General features: G+C 38.5%; 1 protein-coding gene across 1 annotated transcript in view; it reads left to right on the top strand.

Moving 5' to 3' along the window:
* The window catches only part of LOC129421291 (ras-related protein Rab-26), a 78,565-nt gene that overhangs the window by 10,720 nt on the left and 42,364 nt on the right, over positions 1-25,481 (top strand). The window contains exon 3 of the mRNA XM_055176713.2: positions 9,834-9,886. Within this exon, the coding sequence (XP_055032688.2) occupies positions 9,834-9,886 (53 nt within the window). The remainder of the gene's footprint in view (positions 1-9,833; positions 9,887-25,481) is intronic.

The following is a 25,481-nucleotide window of genomic DNA, read 5'->3' as shown; positions in this document are numbered from 1 at the left end:
CATGCTGTTTTAGGGTGCTAAACAAATGTGAGAAGAGAGACTCTACTGTACTCATGACGCCCACAGAGAGCCTCACCCATCTGTGCCATGCCTGTGTGCCATCCAGCTCATAGAGAGACATGGCATTGCACCACAACATACTGTACCACTGCAATAGACATGCCTATATTTAAAGTGTTGAAAAGTACTGACAGGTGAATATATTTTAAATGTTGATGTAGGCTTATTGTTTGAAATGTGACCATGACAGTGTTATTTTTATCAGTGAGAATAACGCATAATGATCCTGATGTCCCCAGCTCTCCGCACACAACATCATCTGGTTCTCAGTATATTATTCATTCTGTTCATCAGATAAAACAAACACAACACAAAGTGAAATGATTAAAATAGACACTCTGTTAGATGAGCTGAAAGAAACGTTGGACGTCTATGATTTATGAAGAATATTCATTTGATTTACATTATCAGCAGGCTTTCATTTCAAGCTCCCGTCTTGTTTACCTAATTTGATTGTTTTTCAACCATAAAATAACCAAAAATAAAATTTGTATCAACAGTTAAATGGGTTTCTGAGCTCAGGGATTAAATGTGATGCGGTGTGTAGGTAGTTTCGGTTGAGTGTGCGAGCTGTTTATTAGGGGCTGATCGCTCTCTCGCACTTTCCTCGGCATTTCTCTCTTATCTACGCTCTCTTTCTCTCTCTCTCCTACCTTTCTGGGTCAATACTAAATGATAGTATTTTGGGAAGGGATTTTGAGAACAAGACAATAATGGCCCTCAGAAATGGTTTTGACATAATGATTGTTAATTGCAGTCATTATCGAAGTGCCATTCACATGTGTCACTTGCTTTGAAAAGGCTCTTTGTGATGAGTCTTTGTTCCTCTGCTCCATTTTTGTTGTTTATACAGCCCAATAGCATACAGATTTGGCATGTGCTTCGCTGACATACAGTATAAAGGAGAAACAGACATGACTTATTATATACAGTAGAGTTATAAAGCAGTGATATTTCTGCTTAATCACATACTGTATTGGGTGACAAAACATTCAAGCTTCTTAAATAGGAAAATATTGACGTGAGCTGCCTACCGTATTTTCCGGACTTTAAGTCGCTCTGGAGTATAAGTCACATCAGTCAAAAAACAAAATTTTAAAGAGGAAAAACATATGAAGAGTTTCGTTGCAAAACGAGATAACCACCGTTTTTTTAATTGTTCAGAAATCTCGTTTTTTGGTTCTGCATTCCAATTAATTTCAATTCAACTGCAGTTGGTTTGTTTTGATTTAAACCTTCATAACTTAAAAAATACAGCTAAGTAGCACCATAAAACAAAATAATAACATGATAACATAATAATAAACATGTTTTGTCAAAAATGTAAAAAAATTGATTTATCTCGTTTTGCAACGAAACTCTTCATATATAAGTCGCACTGGACTACACGTCGCATTTATTTAGAATTTCTTTTCACAAAATCCAAGCCGAAGAACAAACATTTAATCTGGAAAGGCAAGTTATTCAACAAAACAATAGTACAGAACAGTAGGCTGAATAGTTGTCCATATGTTTACGTAACATTATCAGTTATTTAAATGATACACAATAGCATACAGAACATACCTGGGAGGCTGAATGGGATGAATTAACACGACAAGCCAAACCAAGTTTAAAAAGGTCCAGAAGTCATTCCACATTACTGAATCCATTGAATTACATAAATACAGGAGCAGCATAGAGTGGACTCTTGCGAATGTGCGTTGATGGTAGTGATAGACCGATATATCGGGCCGATTTTTATGTGTATCGCCATCGGCCGACAAGTGGCTGCTGTGTTCGCTGATTTTCTCCGGCATTATTTACAGACAGAGTGTTGGAAGACGCAAGCGATTGCAGGTAATGTGACTAAAAACAATCAACCTTTCCATGACAACATCGAAAGCTCGGCCTAACAGCTGATCATAGGTGGACAAAGCGGGTTTTTATTTCTCATCTCTATGGGGCGGTTTCCCGGACATGGATTAGACTAGTCCTAGACTAAAATAAATGTAAGAACTGTCCAAACTAATAACATATCTTTTTTAACATATCTTAAAATACGTCAGTGCCCTGTGTTTTGCCTCAAAATTGACACAAGTAATATTTTTAGTAAGGCATGTTTGTTAAAACTTGTTATATTTCCTAAATAAACTAAGATCTTGTCCTAGTTTAAGATAATTCCTATACGGGAAACCACCCCTCTATATATTTTTAGTAGTAAAGAGCTAGAAATCAATATCTTTTGCTGATAGTTCCTCGTCATTGTGGAGAGTACAGTTCATGGTTCCATAGCACCCTCACCTGTTTTTACTATTTGTTAAATATAGTTTTTTTGAAGTTCAATAAATGTTACTTTTTTAAATTGAGACTTGTAACATTTGGCATCGTGTCATTTTTATGATGTAAATTGAGTAAGCAAAAGCAGTATCGGCTCCAAATATCGGCTTAAGAAAATCGGCAGCCTGTATCGGTCATCGGCTAAGGCTGATGAAACAAAAATTGGTATCGGCACTAAAAAATACATATCGGTCGGAGTTGATGGTCGACTAGTCACTGCAAAATAATTTGTTAGCAATTTAATTTAATAGTTAATTTAAATGAAGTTTATTAAACTAAATTCAGGAGGAACATGGTGATGTGATCCAACCAATCAGCGGGAACATCGGCCCACACTTTTCACTTTATGTACGCGAGGACGCCGAATCCTACTTTTACCCCCACCAACGAGACATTCGCAATTTTCCGCCTTGGTTGGCCACTCCTGCCCATCGAGCCGAATCATTAAAAAAGGACTATTAGGGTGTTTTCATATCTGTAGTTCGGTTCATTTGGTCCGGACCAAAAGCAAAAAATTATACATTGTAACTTATTTAGCAGTTTTGGTTCCTTTTCACACCACACTGATTGCTTTGATCCGCACCAGTTGGAACGAACCAAAATTCAGTCATGTGATAACATCCACATCCCGCATTGGCCACATGTATTTAAATGTATTTCCTAAACTGTTTCTCGATTGGTCAGAATCATGGTGCGCAAAATTCCAACGGAACCCCGGAAGTAAACAAAAAGAAGGAAAATACAGCAGATACCATGGACAGACGGCTGCGCGCTGTAATTATGTCCGTGGTTGTTATTTATAGTTTGTATACAGCGCTCTAGACAAACTGTTCATTTTCAGAATGAATCGCGGCTGCGGCTTGAAAACAACGTTTTAATGCACTACAAATGGTGAAGACACCAAATTTTTGAGGCTCCGCCCGCACCTCCTTGCAACTCCAGGTATGTCCGCGATCTGTCATTGTGCTAATATTGCTAATAGAAACTGTCAACAAACACTTCCTCATCCGACTACGGCAGCTGGTTTAGTCCAAAATGCGGTTGGTTCCTGCTTTATTTCCACTAAATATTTTTATATCCACCAACGTCGCGATCATTAGCTTTTTCTCACGTCTAAACTATTTTCTATTTTCGACCATTAACTTCAGGTGCTTCCTAGCGTGAGGTGGTGTCCGCTAGTGGCTCAAGCCCTGATGCCAATTTTATCTTTCTTATTCCTTTGTCTTAACTTCAACCATTTTTAATATCACCAAATCTAGCGTGAGGTTGCCTCCACAGACGAGCCAGCCCCACTTCCCTCCTGTATTTTTCATTTTCAAGCCTTAATCTCTCAATAACTTCTCTGCCGAATGCACTGGCTTTGAAACTCACTGATTATTAATTTTTAGGAGCTGGGTCAAAGCCAAAGCTCCTGTCGGATGCTGCTGGGGCCCCCTTGTCATTTTGACTGAATTCGTTTAATACCGTTCTTCTATCAAGTACGTGATTGGGCTCTCCGTTTGACTGCTGGTGGGGCTTTCCTGTCCGATGCTTAGAGCATCTCAGCTGAAGCCCCTGTCGGATGCCGCGAGAGCCCTCCCCGTCAAACCATCAGTTTTCCCACCCTTTTTGGGGATGTTTTTCTCTCTGCTGTCCATCATTTACGTGGTATTTTTGGTCTTGTGATTCAACCAATTAGCGGAAAGAGGTGCCTATAAATAGCAGTTCCACCTCTGTCCAGTGATAGTTTTTACAGGGAGCTACACTGCGACCAAAATGGTCGCATATGCGACCTTTTGAACTGCCGTTGCGACCCTAATTTTTAATGGGTCGCAAATGTGCTACATAATGTTTTAGACAATATGATATGATTTACTATGAGCATTTATTAAAACAGAAATGTGGATTTTAAGAATACGTTTTATAACGTGCTCTGAGCCATCAACACGTTGGCGTCATTTTGCGTGAAAGCACGTCGTGTCTCTCCCTATCAGTGTGCGTTTGCGTGCTCAGCTGTTTCTCAATGAATAATTAGGTGCGACGCGACGCAAGCTCAGTGTCTTCCATGTTTCTGAACTTGAGCAGAGGTCTTTCTTCACTGAGGACGCGGGACCCGTATGGTTCCGGGTTTATATTTTAAATGGTCTGTCGGGTCCGGTTAGGTCCTAGTTTAATTACTTTGGGTCCCAAGTCTGATTAATGTTGTGTTTATAACCCGAGTCGATCGGAAAACGGCCATGAGCGCTACCGCGCTAAAGCTCGAGTGCATTTTCAACGTGCCTTCGGTTTCTATGGCGATGGTTCTTGTTACGACCACGCGCTGCATTTGCTTTCTCACATTTTTTTAATGATCTTATTATTAATAAACCATATCTTTTCTAAAACCATATCCATGTTTGGACAGAGATTGTAGCAAAAAGCAATGCTAATGTCAAGCCAATTGCACTGAACGAGCAAAGCAATGTAAAGTCTGTCACCGGGACAGCAAGTAGACTTTTAAATCTAAAAATAATGAGCGGATTAAGCTTTTTTAATCGGCAAGAGAGAAATAGAAAGACAGGCACTTTTACTGCTTCTGCTCTATCTAATAGAAATTATTACCATTATAACACCAGTCATAACATCAGTCACATTTATAATCTATAGACCTGCACTGTCTATTAATATACTATACATAGTATTGTATTATATTGAGTTTGATAAATTGGGGTCTAATTGCTTCATATATCAGTGCAAAAACAGTTAGTGTTTTCGTGGTGCTTTGACAAACAGTGTCAGCTTTGTTAATGGCAAAGAAAGTTTGGGGTGGTTAGATTGATGAAATATAATGTGAAATTAATATTAATTTTCAATGAATCAAAGTATTGTGTTGTGTCACACATTATTAGTTCTATGTCACATGTATAGTAGACCATTATTTGTCAGTGGGTAATAATTGCCCTTTTCACCGGCTACCACCACCAAGTAAATTTCAGATCTGTGGGAAACACTGCAACGTTTAAGAAAACAAGGCGGCATGTGGTTTAAAAGATGGCAAGTAAAATAAAAAGCATATCTGTATGCAATACAGTTTCATTATTGTTCATTATTATCCAGAGCGCCTTAATATAACTTGAAAAAAATATGTGTGACCAAATCATATTTTGCGCCAGTAACTGAAAAAGTTGGTAGCGCAAGTGCCACCAGTGGAAAAGGTTAGTGTAGTTCCCTGTTTTACAGCATCTCTCCTCCACCCCATCACCTCACTCTCATCTAGTTTCATTTATCCCAGTTAAAGGGGGGGGGGTTTACTCTGGGTTCGGGCTAAAATTCCATGCTCGGAGCCCTCCCCTTGGAGAGGATGCCAAAATACTTTTTTCATTTCCTATCAATTACATGTTAATGCAAACTGGTAAACTAACTATAACCAAGTAACTGTGCAACTGTTTGTCAACTAACAGAGTATTAGTAGACTGACTGCTTTATGTCTGCTAACATTTTATTGTATTGGTTCACCAGCAGCTATTCAACTGACTATAAGTAACTTTGCAACTACATGTCAACTTATTCTACTAACTGTAACCTCTTCCCTAACCCTATCACTAAAAGTCCATTAATATTTTAATATAAGTTGCCATGTAGATAGTTAGTATGTGTATATAAAAATAAAAAATAATCAATAATTCTACTCAGTTTCACAATAATTCTGAATGTTTTGCTCCTCAATGTCTGTAGATAAAACGTATTAAACGACTGTTTCATATTGTGATTTTATGCACACATATTATTTTGTGATGCTGTATCACCCCACAAGTCTAAGTACTTGGATTACCTTACAACTCATTGTTCGGCATATACAGTAGAATTTGGATCTGTAACATTTGTGACCCTGGACCACAAAACCAGTCAAAAGTAGCATGGGTATATATAAAGAGTTTGGTTCCAAAACGGAATAAAGCGATTTTAACAAATTTCGGTAAAAATGTGTTTTCTATACCAAGAAAGTGACGAGATGAAAACCACTATTTTCTGTTACAAACTTTCACATAGCATCTTTAAGTTATAAAAACATAAAAAATTCAAATCCATAACTTGATTTTCAAAGATTTATTATAAAAACGAATTATTTTTCTACAAAATGCAATAAATCCATCACATGTTTTTTTTCCAAAATGCTATAAATCTATTGAATCAATAAATGTGCATTCATCTTTGCCATTTTATATTCATTTAGTTGAACAGTTGTACACTGATTAAAAACAAACATTAATGGCATTAATCAAAACACTTACTTTGTCATATTAAAAACACATTGCTGCAGTTATACTTGACGTCGTCGCTTAAAGCTTTGTTTATACTCACGCTTTGGTCCACAACACAAGCCTCCGCGGATTGCGCGCGCGTCTCACCAAACGGACAAGGCGTTTATAGTTGACGCGCTCGCTGTTGCACTATTTTTTGAACCACCAGGAAGCGACACGAGCAATAAAGTAAAAAACAAACAAAGAAGAGGATAGAAGTCGTCGTCCGCTGGAACAACCCTGGTGCTTTTAACATCAAAGATTGATATATAAATATGAGAACATGAATAAAACAACAATCTTTTAAATATGTCTTCATTAAACATTATCATTTCATTAATGTTTTTACTAAACAAACAGTACAGAGATCGTATTTTATTCCTCGTCCAGTGGTTCATTCAATACAAATATAAGCCAAACATTCTGAATCATGTAAAAGAATTCGTGTTTTAAACTGCAAAGTTGGCATACTTTACTTCCAGAGTGTCAGATAAATATATACATTGTTTTGCTTGGATTGATCAAAGAGAGAGCTTGCCTGCTCGGACAGAATCGCTTCGAGTTCGGTCATTTTCGGATGTGGAGCCGCGCGCACAGTTACAAAAAATGCCATGCACACTTCCATGCGAAATGGGGTCTCGCTCACCCAACGCGCATGAGCGCTTACTCCACGTTGACGTCATTTTTGCCGCGCACACCAACACGCCAGTGCGGATGCGACAAGTATAAACATAGCTTAACATTTTTCACAGCAATCAGCTGTAAAATGTTTTGGTCCTGGTCGATTTTCGTTGACTTTGAGTAAAATTATGGAAAGTTTTTGATAAGATCCCCTGGGGTCAATGAGTTAGCATGAGAGCAACTATGGGAGAATAAGCAATCGTCTCCCGAGTGCCTCTCGCGTAAATTATTAGATGTTGATGGCTTAGGGTTAGGGTTTCTTTCCAGTCACAGAAAACCACCACAGGTTTATCAATGCAATTAAAGTATTATTTTGTTTTGTTTGTTTGTTGATTACGAAGTACAAAGTAGATGAGGAAAACTAGGATTCCGTGTGCTCAACGCGCCGGCATTGGCTTGTTTACAGTGCGTGGAATGGTGCGCTGTGATTTCTGGAGCAGATTTATTGCATTCTGTGGAAAAGGAGGAGTGGCGTATATCGCGTTTTGGGAAAAAAAAGGGAGAAAAGATGACAGAATAACACGGTGGATATTGGATTTTGCGTAAAATTAAGAATTTACTTTTAAATACTGACCTGATATAATACTGATTTTGGCAGTAACTTATTTTTTTCCAAAAATGGCGTTTATCACGTTTTGGAACCAAACCCTTCATTTGTAGCAATAGCCAACAATACATTGTATGGGTCAAAATTATACATTTGTATTTTATGCCAAAAATTATTAGGATATTAAATAAAAATCATGTTAAATGAAGATATTTTGTGAATGTCCTACCAAAAATATATCAGAAATGTATTCATCATTAGTAATATGTGCTGCTAAGGGCTTCATTTGGACAACCTTAAATTGACCTTTTTGACTTGTTTTGTGGTCCAGGGTCACATTTGATTCATAGAAATACAGGGATAGTTGATTCTAAAAAATTTGTGGTTTTGCACACCCTGAGGGTAGATGAAGTGGTTTTAAGAGAAGTTTGGACAGCTTATGTGACACTAGCAATAAATATCTAGCTTTACTTATAGCGTTACAGCTTTTCTTGTGACCTTGTTTGCAAGCTTTTGGAAAATCATTAGAATACAGTACCTGTTTTACAACACAACATGAAATCAAATCTGTCTTTGTTTACTTTGCTTAAAGGTATGGTTTACCAATACTGTAGATAACAATTCTCTCCATGTTTCCTCAATCGTATACCATTCCAACCCCAATGCAAATCAATTTTCTGTGTAACACAAAAGTTGACATTTTAACAATAGTTTACAACATATTTTAAACATGTCTGTGTATAACAACGAATATCAACAGTGTGTAATTATAATTTATTCAGTATATTGCAGGTGGGCGCCCATAGCAAAACCAAAGATGTCACTGACCTTGATGAAAAGTTTCTTGAGTTAAGAAATAATGTGGCAGAAATCTCTACATATTAAATGTACAATATCCTTCACATTACTTACTGTATATATTGCTAATGGCAATATGTCATTCAAACCTATAACAAAATCACATTCAATTACCTTAGTTTTGTTTACACTGTACAATGAAAAGTCTAGACTCGAGAGTTAATAATTTGGCAGACATCTCTACACACTATACAATCTGTCAACGTCAATCTCTTTCACATAAACAGCAAATCACATCAAGCAATTGTAAATTATTTCAAGGTTACATAAAGTTATGTGTTTCTGCCTCAAATACCGTAGATTTGTTTCGACAAAGTAAACAGAGAGCACCTGGCTTTTAAGATGCTCGGGAACAACCTGTCAATTATTTCAGTCTCTGCAGCTGAATCGCTGTCTGATCCAGTTTAACTGAACATGCAGACTCTGATGGGTTGTTATGAACCCCAACAAACTGCTGTCATTTCCTATATTTTTACAGCAGATAGGCTCCTGTCACTCAACGGATACGCAACATGAAGCACTTGAGCTTTGAAGGAGCAGCGTGTGGTGCTTTAGTTTCGGCTACCCTACCGTCTCACTAACACAACGTATTTGCACATCTCCACACAAAGCTGTTATGAGCTGATAAAGACAATCTCTATTCAGACCTTTATATATCCTCCATTCTTAGCTGAATAACAGGCAGGCAGCTTGTCTTTGTACGTGTGCATCTGTGTGAAAAAGCACACATTCGGACTTTGTTTGTTCCTGCATGCGCACTGCCTCCTTTTACCAGGGATAGTAATTATCCTTTAATGTTTGCCCTTTACAGACCCGTCTTCTACAAAACCAAAGTAAAGGATTAAATCCATAAATACATCACATGCTGAAAGCGGCAATAAATTTGTGCAGAGTGCTTAAAATTCGTTCAAGGTTAAAAGAGTCTGACTTTTACTACATTTATAAACTACATTTATAAACTTAGAAAAATGTTGCCTGTTGGAATGATGAAGAATAAAAGCGCATAAGGCCTTTTATATTTAGAAACAAACATATGTTATGCATAATTGTATTGTTTTTCTATCTTGTACTAATACATTTTAATTACTGGCTTGTCTTTTGTCTTTCAGCTCTTTTGCTGCTCTACGATGTGACAAATAAATCATCCTTTGACAACATACAGGTAAGACTCATGTGGCATTTAAAGGCAACAAAACCCATTTCTCATTACAGCTACTTAATTATAATTTATATAATTATGATATAAATTATAATTTCTAACATAATAAATCTATAAAGTCCTTTTTCTTACCGCTATATACACAGTCAAAAAAGTCAAGAAAATTATCCCAAGCTGTCACTTGAGAAGTACCCTTTTTAAAGGTCCTATGTACCATTTGGGTATAGATGTGTGCACATTTGGTACAATACGTACCTCTGAGGTACTAATATGATGCAGTGAGCACTGTGTGTGTGTGTGTGTGTGTCACGTACATTGATCAGTAAATAAATAAACACCTCTCGCACACCTGAGGGGTTATAGGTAGGTGTACTTTTATTCTTGTTGCATCATGTGATACATGAATCAGAATACTTGAATGACAGCAATTTGTACTGTACTGCTTACATGGGAAAGGAACGGGACAAAAACTTGTGGGCTTCTGAACTGTCTGAAAAAAAATGGTAAAAACTCGTCCCAATGGGATCACCTCTCAAATATGGCAAAATTTTGGGCAAAAAGCTGAGATACAGTAATTGCATTTTTGTAAAGGACTTTTGAGATTAGATTCAGAACGATGACCAAAACATACATTTTTACTATTTTTGGATCAGTGGATACTCCAGTGTTTTATAAGTTGGGTAAGAACGCCATCTAGTGGATAATAGCAGATATATGGATTACCGTAAAAACTTGGCTTTCTCTTGATTTATGAGGTAACTAAATGGTGGGGAATAAGCGGGCATGCACACCAAAGCGTTTACGCCGGTGGCCGGCATATGTTTTCAGTTGTTTCAAATGGAAGCACGGCGCTTTTTTAAGTTTAGGTGAAAAGCTCAGCTCGTCAATGTCATTTTTTTTCTTGGCCGTCCAATCACAGTGGAGGAGGGGCGGGATAACCATTACAACAACCAACCGGCGCATCGTTCAACAACTGATAAACAAAGCAGAAGTATCACAGCAACCAATGCACTTAGCTGAAAAATGCTGTCAGTCGGGGTCCGTCTGCTGTTTTCAACAGTGTTTAAAAGCTTTGGTGTGCACACCCCCTTAACCATCAATGGTGGGTAAAGAGTTAAACATCTGTACCATTTAGCTACATATATGCAAACATTTGGTACTACTATGAACTTTTGAGGTACTAATATGCAGGGCCCTGCCATACACTCGGCGCAATGCAGTGCAATGCGCGACGCAAGTGTCTTTTGCTGGTTTCAAACCGGCGCAATGATCATTTTCATGTTTAGCGCCACGTTGTTTAAATAGCAAATGCATTTGCGCCCAATGTTGCGCCCATGGGCGTTCTGGTCTGAAAACGAGGTGTGTTTATGAGCATTGTTGGTGTGTTGGTATATTGAGGCAACTAAAATAGACTACACCATTGACCAACAAAAACCTGCTCTAGAGTCTAAAGTCAATGGAGCAATATGTTTTTAGTTATTTAAAGAGCGCGTTAGTAATATGCGCCTATAAACGGGAGGACAACGGGCATTTGCTTATCACACACATGGATGCGCAGCAGCATAAAAAAGTTTTAAATATAAAAAATTAAAGGATTAAAATGTAAAAGATTATTATTGAGTCTCTTGAACATAAATGAGGACCGATTATGAGATGTTAGAAGGCGTAAAGAGCTGCTTCACCTGTAGCCTGGTAAGTAAATAAATGCTTTGCTTTAAACAAATGCATCTATTTTTAAATGTTTTTTAAATGCTTCCTCACGGATTTATTGTATTTGATGACTCTGTACCTGTGAATATGATGAGATGAGAAACATTTAAGTAATGCTTTGTAAAAATCCCATGGGGCTGTCCGAGTGCTGAAACGCTTCGGCTCTTCGCACGTTTGTAAATTCTTTATCTCTTGTTTGTATTTTTAGAATACAAACCTTTTTTTTGCATATTTGCAAATTATTTTATGAGATTACAATGATTATGTAAGATATCAATACATTTACAGCAAGTAAAAGCCTGCTATTTTTACTTCCATGACTAAAAGAAAACGGCTTTTAAAGGTTTTAATCCAAAAAATAACAATTTCAAACAACACAATTATTTAACATTATTCTTCTTCCTCCTCTTAGTTTTTCACTTTACAAAATCCATCATCTAAATAGGGATTAGACATAGCGCCAGCGCAACTGGCTTTTAGGGCATGAGAGCTGCGACTCTCATTGGTTTATTGCACATTACGCCCAAAACACACCCATAACTCATTACAAGAATAGGAACAACCGTTTTCGACCCTGCACTCGGCACACAAACCATTTTTACCACCGTTAAATTAGCAAAAGTGGAATCGGACACGCCCGTTTAGACCATGCGCTTTAGACAATGCACTTATATCGTTTAAAATAGGGCCTGCAGTCTTTAGTGCATTAAGTACATCTATGTATGTACTTGCAAAAATTGCAAAGGTGTACTTTATGAAAGGGTACTGCAACAGTGACAGCTAGAGACCATTTTTTTCGGTCAGTGTCAATGTGAAATAGAGATGCAAGTTTAATAACTTTTGCATGAAAGGGTGGTATTGAGGACAACCATCCTACAGCTGCAGGCCCAGTTATTAATACATCATGAAGCATTGCACCATTTGTAGGGGGGACTGATACACCCTCAAGCTTTTAAAAATCATTATTGATACATGAACAGGAACGCACACAAGCCCTCACACTCCCACACACATACACACACAAACATACAAACATTTCAATCACAGCTTCAATCTCACATTGACATGCACAAAAGAAAAACAGTTGCTCAGACCAAAGGTCGGTGCTTACACCCACGGGCATTTGCATTTCACAAAGCTTTTGTCTGCTGTCTTGGACTTGTAACCATAAGGGACATTATGAGTGTTTTGTATGTGGTAAACAGCACCTGTTCATTTGCATAGAGGCACTCAAGCTTTACCTCTGCTGCTTAGGTTAATTAATGTAACTCCATGCTGATCACCGTGACAAACTGAGAACCAAAGGCTGAGATGCAAAAAAGCCAAAGCCTTAGCATTACGCATATTAAACCTACTTATACGCACATTCGTTGTGTTGCCATGTTGTTATTACTTTTACATCTTTAAAAGCTCCCAAAAGCATTTGGACACGTTTGGACACTTAAGTCAAATTGAATCAAAATTGCGTAAGATAGCGAAATACCATGTGAAGCATTTCCCAAAAATAATGCAGAGTAAATCACTACATTATCACTGGTAGCATCATATTCATTACTGTCTAAGATAATTCAGCGGTTAATAGTATTAGTTTGGATTAAAGGAGAGAAATGAATTACGAATTGTTACATCAGTTTCTTACAGTGGGTATGAATCGCAAGCATTGGCTAAATTGTATGCTATGGTACATTTAATTTTAAATAAGATCTGCCTTCTTAAATGCTCATATTTTTTTTAATGATTTGTGTATCTGTGATGGATGTGGGTATATTGCTTTGTTCAGAAGGGGGCACAGATCATCCCATTAAAACCAGTGATTCCTAATCAGGCGTAAGCTTACCCCAAAGAGCACTTAAGCAGATTTATACAGGTACTTGGTTTACAAAATTGGCCTTATTATACAAGACAGGTATGTTGTTATTTGTTTATTATTCAGTTTCAGACCAATAAGATTTCACGGTGGACACTTATTTGTCTATGCTTCATTGGCTAATGCACTGACGTATTGCTAGTTATGAATGGCATTAGCATTTTCTTGCTGCTTTTGGCACATACATCTATATTTAACATGTAGAGCATGTGTCTGCTATTTGCAGCAAGACTGAATGTCTGAATGTTCTGTCCTCAAGTGTTCAAAAGAGCCTTCTGGTGCTGCCTTTAGCCAGGTGGTTTGTAAGATTGCGTGTTGCACTCACATAACGCTTGCTTGGTATTCATTAATCCCCGCCCCACTTCATCCACATCTCGCTGTCTCCCTCTCTTTCTTAAGGCTCTGGGGTTGCAAATGTCTTTCTCATTTTTGCCGCAGAGTTTCAACAGCTTGAATATAATGCTCAAGTGATTCACAAATCATCCAGCGAGTGCTTTAGACACAAACTGGCAAACAACGATAACAGTTATCACTTAGTACCATACAAAGTTCATGCCACCTTTGGCTGAATTTACTATGTGTTGTTTAAGACATGCATAGTGTGGCTATTCTTGTTTTTTGAGGAGGACAGTGCTCATCTTTTATTCATAGGGGAGCAGATTGTGCTTTGATATTGATTTCAATCTTTGACATGGTCTTACTCAGTCAATATTAAAAGATATCAAGGTTATATTTACACAGGATGTCCTTTTATTATGAGACAGACTGGATTTTTTCATTGAACAAGACAAAAAGCAGAAAAACATCGGAAGCATTTATTGCTTTGTATGCTATGAAAACAGAAGTATCAATTGCCTAATTTCCCCCAGGTGACGTATAATTTATGGTCGTGCGTAAGCGCTACGCCGTAGGCTATCCGTAGCCTGACGTGCACCTCGCTAATTTTTTACGTGCGTCAGTTCTACACGGACCGCAAGCGCTGTGATTGGTCCGACAGAACCCTTCCCGTCAGGTTAAAAAAAACTGCGTCATAGGTATTTCCGACGGTGAAAACAAAGATGGGCCAAGTTGAGGAGTGATTTAAATCAAACTGCAACAAAAGTCGCTGTTTATTTACTTCCATCACTGCTGGTCACACAACAAGTTGCTGTTTCTTCTTCGTTTGTGGGTTAACTTGCCAAGCTGCTTTTTTATTGACGTCGCACAGCTACTGCGGTTACACGCGTGAATACTGCCTACCAGCGGTCTGCGTGTGTGTTTGCAAGTCGACGCGAACGACGACGCAAAAGAATAAATGGAAACTGACGCGTAACCTACGCCATCACATGGCTATGCCGTAGGACCTACGCACAACCATCATCAAGTCACTTGTAAAGAAAAAACACAATATTCCAAAACAAATTACAATTTTTCATTTTAATTTCATGGCGACTTTAAATGACCCGCTAATGTTTTTTTATTGTCTTAAACTTAAAACATTTTCAATAACTGTTTCTCTGAAAGATTAGTGGTATGTTAAATGTTTGGCATTTAATTGTTTCCACATTTTTTACTGCTTTGTTTGACCTCTTTCATATTATATTTTGTGTTTTTTTTTTATTATAAAAGTTAATATTGAGCAGTATTATGTTCAGCTTATTGTTACGGCCCTCTACAAAAGTCCCAGTTTTTCCTGGTGTAGTGTGTTGTATGCATTACAGAGTGCTGTCTTTTAATGTTGCCAGGTCCTCATGTTTTTTTTTTACTTAAATACTGTTGTGACGCTTAAAGGATTACTCCACTTTCATAAAAAAATCATGATTATTTACTCACCCCCAAAGATGTTTATGTCTTTCTTCAGTCGAAAAGAAATTGTCAAGTGCATCTCGGAGAATAGCGCGGACGCTCTTCACACCGCGAATGTGTAATGACACGTAATGAGTGGAAGCAAATGCAGGGGAATGTAAACACAATGTTTATTAATAATAAACACAGAGAGAGTATTTAGAGTCAATGCGGAAGTAAACAGTCCGGTGTTGTTGTTGTTGGCAATGGTGGCGAAGACTACGGTGGAAGTTGGTGTTTGAGTGCGACGTTGGTGGAGGGGTGAGCAGTGGTGAAATCCAGGCTGAACACGGTAACATCCACACGAATACGACGACGACAATACACATCCAACTGAAACGTAATCCAAGAGACACGGAACAACCAAACAACAAGGAGCCGAACACAAAGTGAGAATCTGGCAGGGAACAGAAAGTCATGTGAGTATTTATGGAGGAGATGTAATGATGAACAGCTGGAGCGAGACAATCAACACACAGGTGATCTGAATCGCTCTAATGAGCACATGGCAGAGGTGAGTAAACAAACACACACACACACACACACATGACACGGAGGAAACAGTGGATTTCCTACCGTGACAGAATGGGCACGCGTGCCACACGGCCGAAATAAGATAAAGACGTGGTCCGTCATGTCATGTCTGGGGGATAGCCAGTTAATAAAACACGTGTCTGTGAGAACTGTAAGTGGACTTATGTTTTGGGGTTATTTAAGCCTGTTATTGTATTAGTATATAGTTCTTGCCAATTTAAAGTAAGTTAACTGGTGTTTTTGTTGTTTGAGCAACCTGCTAGCTGGTTTCACGTGCCTGTTGATTAGATATAATTGTTGAGCGCTCTTGCTCGTGTTATTTATGTGCATTATTTACATACTACAGTAGTTAGACTCCTATGTAATGTACATAATGTAATTAATTGTGGGAAATAATAAGTTTTTACATTTTTTGCGCTTATCTTGTCACGGTTAATCCGTGTCATGTCTTGTTTCTGTTCCGATTGTTGTCACCTGGACATTCATTGATTAATTACCTGCCTCATCACACCTGTTTGTCATTTAGTCTGTGTGTATATATACTCCTGTTTTCTGTTTGCTCACGGCTGGATCATTGTCATTGTCATTACTCCCATTTGTTCCTGTTGTGCTTACCTGTCCGTTGTTTCATACTCGTGTTTTATTTTCCTGTTTTATATTAAATGTTATTTATTTCATTGAACTCTGCATTTGCGTCCTCACTCTCCTAACCAATTGTGACAGAATGACCCAGCCATCAAAGGATGCAGCGGGTTCGAGGAGGAGAGCTTCCCCTAATATTTTTTTGAGGGGGAGTAGTGGGCACTGGGATCTGCAAGCTTAGAAGTCCCGGTGCCCCTTGGAGCTTACCGAGAGGGAATGCTCGAAACTCCAGGCTGAGCTCAAGTTACCCGTCGCCACGCCCGATTCATTCCCCGAGGTGGCGGCCCCGACACTCGAGCCGGCTCATGTGAGGGTAAAATCGTTTCTGTTGGTTCCCCTGCTCGTTGAGTCGTCTCCGATTCCTGGGAGGTCCACAACCGTGCTTGATTCAGGGCTCGAAACGGACGCCACGCGCCCGATGGTTTCCCTGGGGCGGTCGCCACCGTGTGCGAGCCCGTTTCCCCGAGATGGTGGGAGTTGACTTCCGGGGGGATCGGATCCCCGTTGATTCCCAAGAGGGTCGAATCATCTGCCTTGGTTCCCGAGATGGTCGTTCCGGTTTTTCCGGCTTCGTCCTGGCCTCCTACCCTGCTGGTTTCACCCCGGTTCCCTGCACTGCTGGGTTTGTCCCGGCTTCGTGCCCTGCCGGCTTCATTCCGGCTCCCTGCCCTGCCGGCTTCACCCCGGTTTCTGCCGGCTCCACCTTGGTCTCCAAGCCCTCCGTCTCTCCCCCAGATCCTCCCTCCCAGACTTTTGTTTGTTTATGTTGGAGTGTCTGGGAGCCACTCCTTAAGTGGGGGGTAATGTCACGGTTAATCCGTGTTCTGTTTGTGTCTGTTGTTCTGATTGTTGTCACCTGGACATTCATTGATTAATTACCTGCCTCATCACACCTGTTTGTCATTTAGTCTGTGTGTATATATACTCCTGTTTTCTGTTTGCTCACTGCTGGATCATTGTCATTGTCATTACTACCCTGTCTGTTCCCCGTGTCACATTTTGGATGTTCCTATGTTTGCTTACCTGTATTCCTTGTGTTTTGTTCCAGTTTTATTATTAAATGTTATTTATTTGTCCGAACTCTGCGTTTGTGTCCTCCCTCCACTCCCGCGTCGTGACATATCTATCATCGTTCGCCAGACGATCTACAACCGCTGCTTTAGTTTGTGTTTATTAACCCTTTAGTTTCACTCCATCACGCAGCTATTCCCATTAGAGATATCTGTTAAGATTTAATTTAATTAATTATTTAATTCATTAATAATCTAGTATGTGTTCCTTTTCTGTCAATGTTTCTTTAAAATTAAGTTTTATTTGAGTGTTTTAAATAAAAATATTTAAATTTTCATCATGACGCGTATGCCCCTTTTCTTTTCGACTGAAGAAAGGCATTTGATTGCCATCAAACACATCTTAATACCAAGTGTAAACAGCACCATAAACATCTTGGATGACATAAAAGTGGAATAATCCTTTAACCATTTCTGGCCTTGGCTCATGAAGGGGCCGCTGGTAGGCAGTAACCACGCGTGTAACCACAGTAGCAGCGCAAACGCCAAAGAAGAAGAAGAAGCTTTGCAAGTTAAGCCACAAACGAAGAAGAAACAGCAACTTTTTGTGTATGATTTGAGAAGACCAGTAATGATGGATGTAAATAAACAGCGACTTTTGTTGCAGTTTGCGTTAAATCACTCCTCAACTTGGCTCATCTTTGTTTTCACCGTCGCAAACGGAAATACCTATGACGCAGTTTTTTTACCTGACGGGAGGGGTTCTGGTAGACCAATCACAGCTCTTGCTGTCCGCGTAGAAGTGACGCGCTGTTAAAAATTTTGCGAGGTGCGCGTCAGGCTACGCAGAGCTACGCACAGGCTACGGATAGCCTACGCCGTAGCTACAGCGTAGAACCTACGCACGACTATAAATCGCCCTTAAAGTGGGAAGGTGCCGGTCCCAATATTTAGTTTTTTGAGGTAAAGCTTTGGATTTATTTCAGTTTACCTTGAGATTTTTCTTGTTTGCTGTTTTATTTGTGCAAGATCTGGCAACGCTTGTACCCCACACACAAAGAAAGTGAGCAGTATAGATCTTGTTATACTGTGATAGTTTCTTCAGGTAGTGATTTGAGCTGAGAAATAGCTGCTCTGACTCTATTTGCTGTCTCCAAGTCCACCAGAGGCAAGTGAGCTGCACGTCACTCAGTCCCTGATTGGATTTTTGTAGTTGCTGCTGTATGATTGAAATGTTCACATTGCCAGCCTTTCACAGTGTCTGAAAAAGAGTTTCCTGCTGTGATTATTCACTCACACCCTTTGTTTCTGACACTTCTGTGATCCGGCTCTTATTGATTTGTTGTGTTTACTTAAATCTCTAGATGTAATCTAAAATGCTATTGTTTTGATCAATTTTGTCCTGATTTGTAACAAAACGCAATCTGAATGCATAATCAAACAAAATGGCTTTAATGAAAGCGTGCAGATTGTTTTGCATAACCATTTTGTATAATCATTTGGTACAGGCCATCAGCTTAAGCACATATTTATTTATATATATTTTTTGCATAATCATTTAATGTGTCCGTCCATACTAAAAGTGAATATCCCGGACAGTAAAAAAAAATTTTGCTTGTCATGGTAACTTGTAGAAATAGAAACCAAGTGCATTGTCTGGTTGGGATATTTAGTGTTACTTTCTTTCTGTTAGGATGAATGTGTCTCTCCTGCATCGCCTTTCTGTTTTTTTCACCCACATTTAGACACGGATGTTGGTTTGTTTACTTAAGCTATTTGAGAAGTCGTTTATTTACTATGGAATTGTTTGCCATTTAATTCAACATCTTATTCATACTAGATAGGACGTGTCAAAAGAAAATTAAGCACATAATAATCGATAAATCTGTGTACAGGTTTATTCTAATCAGATTTTAATGAAAACATTTGTCATTACAATGCACTTTCAGGTGACAGATGCCCTGTACTATTAGGGCCCTCCTACGGAGCTGCTTATTTTTAATATGCAGTAACACAACATGAACATTGTGATTAATGATTATATAATAAATCTATTATCACCAGATTTTTGTCGGATGTAAACAGTTTGTTTTGCTGCACAACCATAAGTCATGCCAAGTGTTTAAACAAAGTCAATGCTCGAGTAAAAATGCAGAAAGCAGTGCTGTGAAGAAAGTTTCTGATGTATTGACCTTTGATAATGTTGGTGTGTCTTTAAAGAGGACATGAAGAATGATTTCTCTGTCTGCAGAAACACCCGAGTAATGCATCAGTGCTCATCTGAGGACTGCCTCAAACTAATCGAATTGACCAGCTTTACCTCTCTTTACACAGTAAATCAAATGGACAGTGCAGCGTTTGCATTAGTTGTTTTCATTTTTCATTTATTTTGAAAATGTCTTATTTATTAAAGCTATTTATTGGGTTTTCATTTTCAACTGCAGCCTCATTTTTTTCAAACTTCAACGTGCGGCTGCTATTGAACTCTGAAATTACAACATTTGTTATAACTTAATTAGCAATTTAAAAAAAATAACAAATCTTGGACAGCAGCTTAAGAATAGTGTTAACTCTCATTAAACCCAGTTGTGGTGTGGTGCCTGGAGAAGTAGGCATAGTCTTCAATTTACACCCCTATTCTTTTAAAGGAGCCCAACTAAGGTTGAACAGCCTGTAATATAAACAATGACATGTAGGATAGTCTTGCATAATTAGTTTACTCCAAAATGGGCTATGGGCTATACTTCTGCTGCTTGACTTCTCAGCGTAAGGATCAATATGAAATTAATATTTAGAAGTGGGTATACCCCATGCCATCTAATAAAGAAGTGGGTATATACTCTGTATACCTGCATACACCCTACACCAGTGGTTTTCAAGTTTGGGAACCACTTCCCTACACCACTGTACAAACCTATACACTTCTTTGTTCTGATGAACACAAAGGAAGCTACACTATATTGCCAAAAGTTTTGGGACACCCCTCCAAATCAATGAATTCAGGTGTTCCAATCCCTTGCAGTGAAAGGAACTCTTAATGGTTCATCATACCAAGACATTTTGGACAATTTTATGCTCCCAACTTTGTGGGAACAGTTTGGTGATGGCTCCTTCCTTTTCCAACATGATTGTGCACCAGGCCCATAAAGACATGAATGAGCGAGTTTGGTGTGGAGGAACTTGACTGTCCTGACCTCAACCCAATAGAACATCTTTGGTCCAACATCAGTGTCTGACCCTACAAATGTGCTTTCAGAAGAATGGTCAAAAATTCCCATTAACACAATCCTAAACCTTGTAGAACGTCTCCCAAGATTTGAAGAGTTGTTATAAGGGATTGACCAACTCCATATTAAACCATGGGCCCTATTTTAATGATCTAAGTGCATGGTCTAGGGTTAATGGCGCATAACGAACGCGCCCAACCGAACCCAGCAGGGATGTTTTCCGGTAGCCACCTGGCGATACGGGGAAGGGGTTCCCGTCCCGCATACGAGTCGGGTTGCGAGTTCTATGACCCGCTCGTATGCGGACCCGAAGCTAACGCCAGGTGGAGACCAGTCGGATCTGCCAGATCCCGTCCGACTCCGTCCAGCCCGAGGGGCATTATGACTGGGGCTATCAGGCTGGGGAGGTCGACTCCCGTCTCCCCGACGCCGGAGACCACGCCCGCACCAGATAGCCGTCCAGCACTCCCAGCCTCCAGACGGAGGAAGAAGAGGACGAAGGGGGCGTCGGAGCAGCTGCTGCAACCGGCGCAATCAGAGACTCATCAGCCGCCGGTGCAGCCGGAGACACGTCACCCGCCGGCATCTCAGCCATCTAACTTTGGGACTCATTCTTTTCACCCTGGACATTTTGCTTACCCTGTTGTTGCATTGTTTTTACTTGTATTGAAACTGTTATTTTTTTTGTATGAAAACCTTTAAAAGTCTGCTAAAAATCATATTATGCTTTGTGTGTGCGCTTAATGGAATCCTGAAAGTCTAATGATGTGCCGCGTGACCATACATTTTGAAGATTTAATGCTTCAAAGTTACAATGATGTTTATGCAGCCTCATGTGCAAGGGAGGGGGTGTACCGTGTACGGCACAGTGTTCCTTATGAGGTTAAAGCATTACTAAAAAATGTTTCTCATCTCACCATATCCACAGGTACAAAGTCATCATATACAATAAATCCGTAAGGTAGCATTTAAAAAAAAAACATAAAAAATAGACGCAATATTTGCATTTGTTTAAAGCAAAACATTTAATTACTTACCAGGCTACAGGTGAAGCAGCTCTTTTCGCCTTCTAACGTCTCATCATCAGTCCTCATTTATGTCCAAGAGACTCATTAATAATCTTTTACATTTTAATCCTATGATTTTTCATATTTTAAAACGTTTACGTTGCTTATTCATGTGATAAGCAAACGCAGGTTTTCGTCGCGTTTATAGGCGCATATTACTAATGCAATCTTTAAATAACAAAAACACTATTGCGCCATAGACTTTAGACTTTAGAGCAGGTTTTTTTTGGTCAATGACGTAGTCTATTATAGTTGCCTCAAAATAGCAACGCGCCAACAATGCGCCTGAACACACCTCGTTTTCAGACCAGAACGCCCGTGGATGCACAAATGGGTGCAAATGCATTAGCTATTTAAACAACATGGCGCTAAATGTGAAAATGATCATTGGGTTGCATTGGGCTGAAACTAGCAAAAGATACTTGTGTCGTGCATTGCGCCCGGGTGTATGATAGAGCCCTATGAATTAAGAATGGGATGTCATACAGGTTCATGTGCATATAAAGGTAGGTGCCCCAAAACTTGTGGCTATATAGTGTATTTAGAGGAATGTTTGTAACCAAACTGATCAGAAGCCCCATTGACATCCATAGTAGGAAAAAAGAATAAATTAAATGTATACAGGTTTTTAACAACATGCTAGTGAGTAAATGATAACAGAATTTTTATTTTTAGGTGAACTATTCCTTTAAAGTTAGAGCTGAGTTTTAGGCTTTTGTTTTGTGTAAATTAAATAATGCATCAGAGCCAAGACAAGACCCATCCACTTTCTAAGACCAATGATACTGGACCCACCCACTTTTTCTCTAATTTAGCACATATGCCTGTTCACTTGTCAGAGCGCCGTCAGTCAAATCCATTCCACTGGAAGAATGCCCTAATAAATTAAACTCATTTCAGCTACAACCTTGACTTCCATGCTGCTTCCTTAAATCCATTGATTACAATGTTGTAATGAAAAAGTCCATATAAATTAAACTCCATTTTGTGTTTTCACTACAGTACTTTTAGGCTGTAAAATCAATAGTTTAATTAAAAGTCATCAGAATACAAGAAAATACTCTTTGGACAGTAAATTCTTTGGACCCACCCACATTTTTTTCTGAAATTAAGAAGTGGCTTGATATATGAAGATATATTTGATCATTTTGTGTTGTTTATTGAAGGTGACGGGTCTTAAATGTGCAAATATAAAAGCACAGAGACATACCAGTATCTTTACAATGGGAAAGTCAGGTGAGCGTTTGTACATGGAATTTACCAAGACTTGTTTTTAACCTTTCAGGGGCTGGTTTAAAATTTCACAACTGTCCCTCTGGTGTGAGTTTTTTTAAAAAGGCAATTTTTAATGGACTTGTTAATGGCAACATGTAAAAGCTTCTCGCGGTCCGACACAGTCAGCAGTATCTTTCTCATTCAACACATTGCAAGTTATTTGAACAAACCATAATAAACATATTAAACTACTACATGTATTGAGTAGTGTTTTCGTTTGATGAAAATATTATTACATCGCTTCTTAATGCACTAACGTGGAGACATGAGTTTATGAAATTATGTGCTTAAAATATTTGCTTTTTCATTTAAAACATAACAAAAGTATACGCGCAAACATATTACAAACTATTATAAACATTAACTAAGCAGATTATGTCGTATATATTCTGTACTATAATCGCATTTTTGTAATGATATATAGTAGCAGAATAAATAAATCAGCTAAATCAGCTTATTTTTATCAGCATAATATTACTTTTAAACAATTATTGTATTTATTGTTTACTAGCAGTTTCTATAAAAGGTTTGACTGGATGGATTTGTAAATACAGATCATGAGTGCATATGCGCCACATACACATTCAGTTCTTGTGCTTGGGGTTTAAACAAATGTTTTGTAGATTTACTGCATTTGTATTAGCTATTATGGCAACCCCTAACTGCACAAATTATGTCGTCTTCATGGATTTCATCATAAACATTAAACAGCCAAAACGGCACACTTGTGTCTTTCGCAATAGACTAGCGTTAGCTTTAGTAGCTCACCGGAAGTCATAAGCAGGAAAGCTCAAAGATGGCGGCACCCACATTTACGTCAAGAAACAGGTGGATAGGGACCATTTTTTTTTACTCTTTTTCTGACAGTGTACCCAAAAGCGCAGCTGAATGAAAAAAATAAATAATAAAAGTCCAACACAGCATCTTTAAAAAACGTATTTTATGTAGACAAAAACAATTAAAAACAGTGCAGACTGAACATGTTCACCCACATTCCCACCTTGAGCCGAACATCATGATAAATCTTTTCATTTCCTGTATGGATACGTCACTGGGACCAAATGAGAGGTGAAACGTTGATTCCCACTGATATCAAATGTCATTTCATAGGTTTTTAATTTATTTATCTCTAAAACAGGTGCCAGTTTTTTTTACAGAATGATGTACAGCAGCTCTGGTCGTACCCTATTATCACTTCATAACGTCTATCAAGGGCAGACATCATTGATCGGAGCAACATCACTTTCGTTTTCTGACTTGCTGTTAAAGCAAATCTACTGTAATGCATTACTAGAGAGATTTAAAATGCAGCTGTTTTTGTTTAGATGATTTCGTAAGAGAAGAACCTTCAGACATACATTCAAAACTACTTTAAGGTAAACATTTTAAGAGTATGTGCATTATCAAACACATGACCTTGGCACTGCTAGCACCATACTGAGCTACAGAAAACAAATTGGTTAGCCTTCAAAATCTTGACTCTTGAAAACAACTAAATCAAGTTGCATCATTTTTTTTTTTCATTAAAGATCCCTACTATATTTCTTTGTGCCCATATCTAAACAGCGCACACAGATTCCTTTTTATCTCTAAAATGACGAACCACAGACTGCTACATGTCATGAATGTTTGGGTCAATACGAGTGTATGTTAGTTGGTTCAATGCTAATTTTCCTTCACAGTCATAAATCTATTCCATTGCATATTGAAACCCTGAGGGTGAATATACAAATGATACTGACAGTGATGTTAATCATTTATCTGTAATATTTTCTATTATTTTAGCAATGATCTGAACTCTAGCCTTGCTGTTTCCTGATGGGCAGACACACTCGTGCTTTTGCATAACAATCAGATGAGCTTTACCTGAAAATACCTGAAAGCACTTCAGTTGAAGCTCATTGTCTTAATGCATTTTTCATGAGGAGCTGAAGGAGAAACCACAGTGCTATTTAAGTCAATAGAGACGGTCGCTGTGTTTCATTCTTTTCTACTGGGGATGTTTTCTTCTTTAATTCACTATTTAATGTCCTTGTTCACCGTGTGGTCCTGCCAGTCTCTTGCAGCAGGGCTTCAGGAAATTAAACAGCAATATTAATAACTTGTGAAACTAAAGGTGGTATCACATCATTGTGCAATACATCGTTGACATGAATATCCAGTCATATTGATTCATGCTGTTCTCCTGTTTCTTGCTCTCTGAGGAAACTACTTAGTTTGCATTCGCTTCATGTGTTGTATCTTGTGCTTCAGCATCACCAGATAATACAATCTGATTCAACACTATTGTACTACAGATATAAAAATTATTTTAAAAAATGCTTTTCTTTTATACAATGTATTGTCTAAATGTGTTTTTTTTTTGCCTATAACTCAATATTAGCTATCACCAACAGCAACATTATTGATATATCTTTTATTTTAATTTAATGAAGGGATAAA

The sequence above is a fragment of the Misgurnus anguillicaudatus genome, chromosome 4 (genome assembly GCF_027580225.2).
Source record: "Misgurnus anguillicaudatus chromosome 4, ASM2758022v2, whole genome shotgun sequence".
NCBI lineage: Eukaryota > Metazoa > Chordata > Actinopteri > Cypriniformes > Cobitidae > Misgurnus > Misgurnus anguillicaudatus.
This window is presented reverse-complemented; position numbering and strand designations above follow the sequence as displayed.